The 9,678-nt window shown below is 46.1% G+C and overlaps 1 protein-coding gene across 1 annotated transcript in view; it reads left to right on the top strand.

The window, feature by feature from the left end:
• Positions 1-9,678, top strand: part of Map3k15 (mitogen-activated protein kinase kinase kinase 15) — a 128,416-nt gene that overhangs the window by 116,504 nt on the left and 2,234 nt on the right. The window contains exons 19-25 of the mRNA XM_005358845.3: positions 1,443-1,600; positions 3,934-4,117; positions 4,808-4,973; positions 5,403-5,577; positions 6,423-6,608; positions 7,144-7,249; positions 8,064-8,277. Coding sequence (XP_005358902.1) covers positions 1,443-1,600; positions 3,934-4,117; positions 4,808-4,973; positions 5,403-5,577; positions 6,423-6,608; positions 7,144-7,249; positions 8,064-8,277 — 1,189 coding nt within the window. The remainder of the gene's footprint in view (positions 1-1,442; positions 1,601-3,933; positions 4,118-4,807; positions 4,974-5,402; positions 5,578-6,422; positions 6,609-7,143; positions 7,250-8,063; positions 8,278-9,678) is intronic.

The raw sequence follows: 9,678 nt of genomic DNA, 5'->3' as shown, positions 1-9,678 counted from the left end.
GGTCATCTGAACCTCTTTGTCAGTCCATAGCATCTTCTGATGGTCATCTGAACCTCTTTGTCAGGCCATAGCATCTTCTGATGGCAAGTCCACACTTGTTCTCTTTTCTCATGCCACATAAAGGAAAACCAAAGATTTTACTCTCCAGACCCTTCATTGGCCTCTCCAACCTCCTGCTTACCCCATGTCTTCCCCTTCACTAATCCCTTCACATTCCTGTCGCCATAGCCAGTCACCACCTTCCCTTTAACAACCTCTAGTAGCTCCTGACAAAGTCAGCCTTCCCTTACCACCATTTTTGGCAAGGGTTGTTCCTTTGCTACCTTTAGTTGCCTTGCCCCAGATCCACCATCTGTACCCTGGACTCTGTACTTCAGCTTTGCTAAGCTCTTCCCTCTGATTTGATGTTTTTCTGTCCTCTTCCATCTTTACAGCAGAAACTTACTTCACTGACAGCATCAGCTACCGCCCTTTTGGATCATGTTGGTTGTGCTTTACACAGGCTGTTCCCTACTCATGACAAAGGGCAAAGGGGGAACTCATCCAGTATACAAATTTTGGCGAGGAGCTCCATGGTGGCTCACAGCAATGGCTTTTGAGATACCTCCTACCTGATTCTTGCCCGTCCCCCTTTCTGGGAATTAAACTTGCATTGCAGATTATCACCATGGCCCTTCCCTTTTTATCTTTCATGCCTCTTCTCCCCAACAACTCTCTTATACCCTACTTTGTCAGATAACAAAATTAACACATTGATAATTTCCCTGGTTCAGAGAAAAGCCTAATCAAGCATTTATTCATCTACACGTGCCTCCTTGTAGGTACCTCTATTAGAGCACTACATTTTGGTTGTGAACCTAGCCTTTAAATGGCTGATCTATCTCTAAACACTGCATTTCGCTTTCACTGTTACCGCCATCACCACTGTCATGCCATCTTCTCTACCATGTTAGCTCCTTCTTATCAGCTTATTTCTCCCATTCCAGTTTCTCTGTATCTGGTATGCATTAAAGCATGCATATTGAAGCCAGACAGTGGTGGTGCACACATTTAATCCCAGCATTTGGAAGGCAGAGTCAGACAGATCTCTGTGAGTTTGAGTCCAGCCTGGTCTACAGAGTGAGTGCTAGGACAGCCAGGGCTACACAGAGAAAACCTGTCTCAAAACAACAGACTTCCCCCCCCCCCGCAAAAAAAACCCACACAAAACATGCATATTGAGTTGGGCTCAGTTATCCTTTGGGGGACTAAATCTTCTTTCAATATTAATCATGTTAAAGAAAGCATATTGCATGCCACTGACCAATAAATGACGCAAGCAAATGGCTGACACACGAGAGAGGTCCCCATCTGCCGCTGCTGAACCCACTCATTTCTATATTTATGGTTCACTTTAAAGCAATATGGTGCCCAAGTCTTTGTTTATTTGTTTTTTCACATAGGGACTCTTCAGTACATGGCACCTGAGATTATTGATCAGGGACCTCGAGGGTATGGTGCTCCTGCTGATATCTGGTCCTTGGGCTGCACCATCATTGAGATGGCAACCAGCAGGCCTCCATTCCATGAGCTTGGTGAGCCACAAGCAGCCATGTTCAAGGTAAAAATATATTTGTTCATTCAAGTGGTTTGGATGTATGTTGAAACAGAACTCTCCAGATGTGAAGCTCAGGATTCTGAAGTTTGTCTTGGCAGAAGGTTCTCATAGCTTGCCTGTCTCACATCAGCAACCCAGACAGTTGCAAGGCCAAGATAAAAAGTCAAGAATCCTCTGACCTTTTAATCCCAGTAAAACCATGAATGTAAGGGCTACAAAACAACTTCCCTTAGCACATCAGTTACTATAATTGATCTATTTGGGGCCACTGAAGACTACCAGCTGCCATCACAGGTCCTGAAATCTATAGCAGCTGCCACTAAGGAAAACATGCTGTCTACTTTCTGGTCTGCTGAACTCTTGTGGTGCTCAGGAAGCACAAACGACAGCCACGAACCGAATTCGTCCATAGAACAAAAGTAATTTTCCTGGTCCTCTTCCTGTCTCCTGCTTTTGTTTAACTAATAAGCTGTACAAACTCTTTGGAAATGTATTGACTTTTTTGGGTTTGAAGTCAAGATTTTATTGCCAACAAAACACAGTCAAAAATCTTAGTGATGTACTTAGGCTGAATATGATGGTACACTCTTAGGAGAAGTTGGGAAACAGAGGCAGAATGATCAGGAGTTCAAGGCCATCCTCAGCTACACACTAAGTTTGATGCTAGCCTGGGACACAAGATACCCTTTCTTACCCTCAGCCCCACCCATGCATGTACAAGATGCCAGCTGCTACCCACTTTGCCATTTTCATTCTAAGAGCCAGAGAGGGACAACCTCTTCGCACTTGAGAATCGGGTCCTGGTCTTTGTGTATGCTGGTGCTGATGAGCACTGCCAACTTCTCTTCCCCATTGCTCAGGTGAGGAGTGTTACAAGTAATGTCTGACAATTGGAGTCTATCCAGCATCTAATATTCTCACAACTCTTAGGCCATTCATCTGTTCAAGCCATAAGGAATAGTGTCCTGAGAATGGGACACGTCACTTGGTCAAGGGCTTTGTGATGATAAAATCAGAAGGCTCTGCAGTTTCAGAGCTCACAGAGTGAAGCAAGGCAGTCAAAATCAGCACCCAGGACAGCCAAGGAATGGACAGTGAGTACAGATATGAAAGACAGAGTGGCTTTTACCTCTGGGTTGCAGAGTTGGGAAAGGCACAGCGATGGTGCTAGGGGTTATGATGACAGCTCCTAAAATGGCTAGAGAGTAGCCTCTAATGAGAACAGTTATATAGGAAGAGGTTATATAGAGTTATATAGGAGTTTTCAGAGAAGATTTCTATGCCATGATGAGACGTGGTATCTGGGGACTGACTCTTGTTCTACCATGGTTCACATGGTACCTCCTTTAGCAGGGAAGTGGATTAGCTGGAAGGAAGAAGATGGAAGCTACCTTGGTCTTACAAGTCCTCTCAAGAAAGAGATATTCTTCCCTCAACCACAACCTTTGGTAGGGCTAGGGAGCATCTTATCTGTAAGATGGACAATTTGCTTATCTGTAAGGCGACTACCTCAGGGTATGCTCGCTTCTGGCTTAGAGCTGGAGGCTAAGAATCTGGGCTGTGGAGTAAAGTAGAGATAAGGAGATCTGAGGGGGTGATATCTGATAAGAGTCTTTATCTGGGAAGATAGTACCTATCTTTGAAGCCTCTGAGTTTTCTCAACTGGAGCTTGCCTACCAGAGACTTCTCATCCTCTAGAGGAGTTTCTCAAGCCTTTATTACAGCTCCTCATGTTGTGGTGACCCCCCCCCAACCATAAAATTATTTTGTTGCTACTTCAAGACTAATTGTTCTACTGTTCTGAATTGTAATGTAAATATTTCTGGAGATAGGTGTTTGCCAAAGGAGTCATGACCCACAGGTTGAGAACTGCTGCTCTAGAGGCTTAAAGCACAGTTGTTGCTCACAGTTCTGAGTTGACTGTTGGTCTTTGAGTGTTCTTCCTTGGCTTTGCTGTGGGTGCATCCACCTGGTGGCCTTGTGGGGGCAGGATCATCTGACAGGGCACAGCAGGGATGGTAGATGAACCACTCTTTCCACGTGCTTGTCTATCCTGGCTCCCTTTTCACACTGTGGTGATCTCCAGACTCCACGAGCAGTGTCTACCAGGACTTGTGAGGCCTGTGTCTTGAAGGCCTTACAGTATTGCTTTCCCAACAGTTTTTGAGTCATGAGAAGCTAGTCAAGACTTCAGGGAAGGGGAAATAGAGTCAGTCCATCTGTAGTTCGGAGGAGCAGAAACATCATGTGATCCTCATGAGATGGCAGCTTCTACTGAACAGGCATGCACCTGAATTCACCCAAGGCTGACACTGTTAACTGTCCCTTCACTGCAGGTAGGGATGTTTAAGATCCACCCTGAAATTCCAGAAGCCCTTTCGGCCGAAGCCAGAGCCTTCATCTTATCATGCTTTGAACCTGATCCTCAGAAACGGGCCACTGCTGCTGACCTACTCGGAGAAGGGTTCTTAAGGCAGGTGAACAAGGGCAAGAAAAACCGAATTGCTTTCAAGCCTTCAGGTAAGGCCTACCAGGACAACTGGGGAACACCCTGGGCTTGAACTGCTCTCATGCTCAGAGAAAGAACAGGGGCCCCTGGAATACCAAGCTTCCCATGCTAGGCCCACTTAAATGAAGAACACCAGGAGTGGACGCAGAGGTTTGAAGAGTATGCAGGCCCAGGCAATTGTCCATCTATTTTCTCACAGGCACAGGGCACCTCCTAGATCACTATGATGCCCCGCCCTGTACTTAAAGTACTTCTTTGAGGTCTGTGCGGAGGAGGAAGGCAAGAGGTCCTCTGCCTGAGGTTTTGACCTTCCCCACCTGTAGAGCCTGACGCCTCACTTTTGAAGTCTGGCCTGCTATCCTTTGTTGATACTGACTTGATAAAAGGGCACATAGGGATAGTCTGCCTGTGGTTGCCATCCTGCAGGCCAGAAAATTCTACATGACACTTTGTTGTGTAGTAAGTCCTGTCAGTGAACTAGGGTTGACCTAAAAAGAAAGCAATTTGCCCTCTTTCCACTGGGTGGATGAGTCAGAGGCTGTGGCAATGTCACTCACCAACTTGCTGCAGATGAGGCTCACCCCAAACGTACATTTTCACTAGATCCTTCCCCCTAGAGATTGTTCCAGCAGATTAGAGTACTCCGGGATTAGCAAGCCCTTATCTGCACACCTGGCCACTCTCTGGCTGTTTCTCCACAGAGAGTGTCCGGAGTAGCACTGGTACCCTGGCCCTACCCTCATCGGCTGAGCTCATGGGCAGCAGCAGCAGCGAGCATGGCTCCATCTCCCCAGACTCGGATGCCCAGCCTGATGCATTCTTTGAGAAAGCTCAGGTGCCCAAGCGTCAGCTCAGCCACCTTCTCAGGTACTGTCAGTGTCCCTTGTCCCTCTACAGGGTGCTGGTTGTTTCTCAGTATCAGAACACTTGCTGGGTCATGGAAAGGGTTTTTGCCAGGCAGCAGGGTGGTCAAGGAAACAGTTCCTTCAGTCAGTGCCCTTTCTCTTTTCTGGTTGTCCCTATTCTTCCTCTCTCCCCTCCCCCCTCCACGCTTCTCCTTTCTCAACTCCTCTTCCCCTCCCCCTCTCTGCCTCTCGGTTTTCTCCCTCTACTTTCTTTTGGTCCCTTATCTCCTTGTTCTCCTCCCCCAAGGATACCATGGGGGGAGTCAAGGAGGGGAGAGGGAATACTAACCTCTTGCCCACCCACAAGTTTCTTTTCTGGAGTCTCCCGCAGAGCAGAACGTGCTACCCTTCCAAGACAAGCACGGGAATTGTTGAATGTGTTTGTCTGCAGTGTCCCAGATGAAAGCTTGGCCTTAGAAGACCGCAACACAGCCTCATCCCCAGAGGAGAGGGATCCTGGCCTTTTTCTGCTGCGCAAAGACAGTGAGCGCAGAGCCATCCTGTACAAAATCCTTTGGGAGGAACAGAACCAAGTGGCTTCCAACTTGCAGGAGTGTGTGGTCCAGGTACAGGCTGAGGGACGGGGTCAGCAAACAGGGACAACAGGGTGGCCTGTCCTCTGGCATTTTCACATAGTAGTCATGATTGCTGTGCTTATTCCTGACACCTTTCCCTTTCCTAACAAAGGAAAACACAAAGAAAACTCCCCTGAAAGGTAAATTTTCAGCCTACTGCAGTGCTTCCTAGAAGTGTGGGGCGGTGCTGCCCTCTGGTGGAGAACAAGCCAGATGGCAGCTGAAAGCCCTGGAAGACTTAGAGCTTTCTAGGCTCTAGAGCAAAGCTTCTCAAGCTGCAGGCAACCCCTTTGAGGTCACATATCAATTCATAACAGTAGCAAAAATACAGTTATGAAGCAGCAACTAAATAGCTTTATGGTTGGGGTCACCACAACATGAGGGACTGTATTAACGGGTCACAGATTAGGAAGGTTGAGAAGCACCATGCTAGAGCTACACCCAGAAGTTAAGAGAACAGCCACTGTAGGGAAAATGGTTATGGAAGAAAACAAAGTTTTAACTAGGTCACAGTAGTAGCAAAGTGATGTCTCTCCTTATTATGGATGGGAAGTTACTTTTAAGAGAGACCATTGCCCTGCTATGAACTGTACCTTCCGAGGCCCACCCAGTGCTCAAACAGAATGATAGCATCATTCCCAGCTGGCTTACTGCTGATGCGTTGTCTACCCACCTATCAGAGAGGATCCCCAAGACTGACAGGAAGGATATGGAGAGCTCCCACAATTCCATTTAGCAAATGTAGAGTCTACTTTCCCACAATGCATGTAGAAATTTCTACCTCCTGACTCAATCAAACGCAAATGATTTTGTGTATGTGTGTATGTGGTTGTCAGAGTTCAGAAGAGTTGCTTCTCTCAGTTGGCCACATCAAACAGATAATTGGAATCCTCAGAGACTTCATCCGCTCTCCAGAGCACAGGGTAATGGCGGCAACAATAGCAAAACTAAAGGTGGACCTGGACTTTGACAGCTCATCCATCAACCAGATTCACCTGATCCTGTTTGGATTCCAGGATGCTGTGAGTGCTGTTGGGCCCGGAAGAACATGATAGCTAAACTAGTTAACTCACCCTGTTCTTCTCATTTGTTCACAACCGGAACCCCAAATTTCAGCAGCTCTTTGTAAGCACACAGTAATTGCATTTGATCACAGAGAGCATGCATAGGCTATAGGGAAAGGCACTTGCCAGAACACTGGGTATGCTTCTATGCCTGCCCAGATGTGTGTTCCTCTGATACCAAAGCCAGGTCTGGTTTATCTTGTTACATGTTCCCAATAGTCTGTCATGTCAAAGATGCTCAATAAATGCTCTTTGAATCAACAGCCAGGAGGCCCGGTGACATTGATCCCATTGTGGTAATTCATTGTTTAGAACCCATTGTGACTTAGGGTCTACCTAGAGGAAGGTTCATTCAGAAGAATGAAGCAGGCACAAATCCAGGGTAGCACAGCAACACTTCATCTCACAGGGAAGAGGAGCAAATTAGAATTAGCAAGTCGGTTTCTTAAAAGTTCAAAAGAATAGACGTATGGACTTTTGTGACTTTTTTTAGGTCAATAGAATTTTGAGAAACCACTTAATTAGGCCTCACTGGATGTTTGCAATGGACAACATCATTCGCAGAGCTGTGCAGGCTGCAGTTGCCATTCTCATCCCAGGTAAGTGCCCTCTTGCACCCAAGGTCAGGTTCAGGCTGCCCAAGAGAGCATTAGCCTCAAACATCCAATTCTGTTTCCATTTTGGTTTTATACTTCCCCACAGTTAAGTAAATGCTGTCATAGATCTTTCTGGGACTAAAAGTCTGTGATAACATCTCTTAATGTCCTATTTACTTACCTCCTGGGCATAATGAAGGTGACTGTGTACAACGTATACTTTTGATCTTAACAAGGAGTCAGTGTTTGAAGGCAGGGATCCTCCAGTGATCATACAGCCTCCTCAGTGTGCATGTTCACCCATGCTTATCAGATAATTGATAATTACATGGCTGTTTCTTCAGAAGCATCCTTCACTGGCTACAGATCTTGCTGTATGTATGTGCATGTTCATTCTGGGGAACAAACTCTGAAGTACATGTTGTATCTCTGTGCTATGTAGAGCCCAATCTTAAGAGGCTTCCTTTTTGAAATGTTAGCACGAACTTAATGCTCAGCTTGCTTCTCCTGTGGTACTTTGGCTGAAGAAGGCAGGCTTTAGAATTATTGCTCTCCCTTCCTTTCTTCACACTGGGCCCTGGCTGCTCACTTCGGCCTGCTCTCCCAAGTGCTTCTTGGAACAGGAACCAAGCAGAGCCCAAACCTGTTTGTAGCCATTCATTGTCATTTTTTTCTTGTGTAAACTCAGAAAGACCGTAGTTACACTGCAGAGTCCAATCAAATCACCTCTTTAGTCACTGGTGCCCTCACACAGCAAGCAGTGCAATGCAATGAATTGTCTTATTGAGTGCTGTTCTGTGCCTTGGTCTGTTTTCAGAGCTCCAAGCCCACTTTGAGCCTGCCTCTGAGGCCGAAGGGGTGGACAAGGACACAGAAGTGGGAGGGAATTATCCCTTTGTAGACCTGCTTGGCCAAGAAGTGCATATGGCACCCAGAGGTATCAGACCTGGCTCAGTTGCCATCGAAGAGGGCCAGCCCCAGCAGCAGGACCCAAGCCTCCAACTAAGCAAGCTCAGGCAAGAGACCAACAGGTCAGGATCTCACATACCTTATACAAGATCCTCTGGTCACAGTTGAGAACTTTATCTAGGTCTTGGGGAAATGTATATTCACTGTCAGTGAACTGGAGCAAGGGTACATTTCCAAGTGCACAAAGGCCTCCATTCTCTCAATGCCAGGAATCAGTACAGTGCGTCGTCACAGGTCACACACAAATCTGCCATACCAAAAGCAGCAAGCAGCAAGCAGCACCATCTGAGGTTTGGCTTCACGATGGCACCTCTGGCATGGTATGTGGTCCAGCAATGAACAGCTATAGCCTGTCCCCACAGAAGCAGCTGGGGGAGTGGGGGCAATGTAGCAATTTGTAGGTAGTGGTATATCCTGTAGCCCTACTCCAAGCCTTCCCGGTCACTTGTTAGGATCCCTAGGCAGGCATTAGTAGATTGCCTTTCCAACCTTGTAAACAAGTAACACAATTCCCCTTTGCTCTGGAGAATCAATAAGCTTTTTAAAAACACCACCCACAGCTATAGTAAACTAGATGGTGTTTGCTCCAAACATCACATTGTTGCTTGTGGCAGTACTGTCTGAATGGGGAGATTAGGTACTGGGCACACACTTTTAGATAAAAAGATGTACACAAATAACCCTTAGGGGAAGTTTGATCTAAGATATTTTTAAGGCCTGGAGTTTAAATAATCATGATGGCAGAAACTCTGGAGTTTCAAAATGATGACAAGTACAAAAAAGTTGGTAGTAATACATTTCTTCAAAATGTCTTGCAGAAAGATTTTAATTATCCAACTCAGTGTTAACTCAGTTAGTAGTTAATAAATACACAGCCTGGCCGGGCGGTGGTGGCGCATGCCTTTAATCCCAGCACTCAGGAGGCAGAGGCAGGCGGATCTCTGTGAGTTCGAGACCAGCCTGGTCTACAAGAGCTAGTTTTAGGACAGGCTCCAAAACCACAGAGAAACCCTGTCTCGAAAAACCAAAATAAAATAAAATAAAATATACAGCCTACTTATCCTCAGGGTGAGGCATAAACAAAAATGGGAATCATTCCCATTAAAAGCTCAAGCTACTTGATGTGCTCAAAGAGAAGCTTCTTGAGACAGATGAAGGCAGGCAGGGCAGAGGTGAGAAAAAATTTTACTTGTTGAGTACTAGTATGATCTTGTGGTCTTGCTGGGGTAGAAGTATCCACCTCTCCCACTCCATTTGCTAACAAATGACCCCAAAACTGTTTTCATCTATTTATATTATGGCTGTGCCCTCTCGGGCAGTATCAATAACTAACTCCAGTAATTTAAAGCTTAGTCCTGCAGTCATTTGTTCACCAGTAGATAATCACATGGCATGCCTTTTTGATTAGTTTAAAATAATCTTATTAGATACATGAGCAAATGAAAGTTAGTCATGGTTCTGAC

The sequence above is a fragment of the Microtus ochrogaster genome, chromosome X (genome assembly GCF_000317375.1).
Source record: "Microtus ochrogaster isolate Prairie Vole_2 chromosome X, MicOch1.0, whole genome shotgun sequence".
In the NCBI taxonomy this organism is placed as follows: Eukaryota; Metazoa; Chordata; class Mammalia; order Rodentia; family Cricetidae; genus Microtus; species Microtus ochrogaster.
Note: the sequence above shows the minus strand (reverse complement) of the source record. Positions and strands in the feature narration are given on the sequence as shown.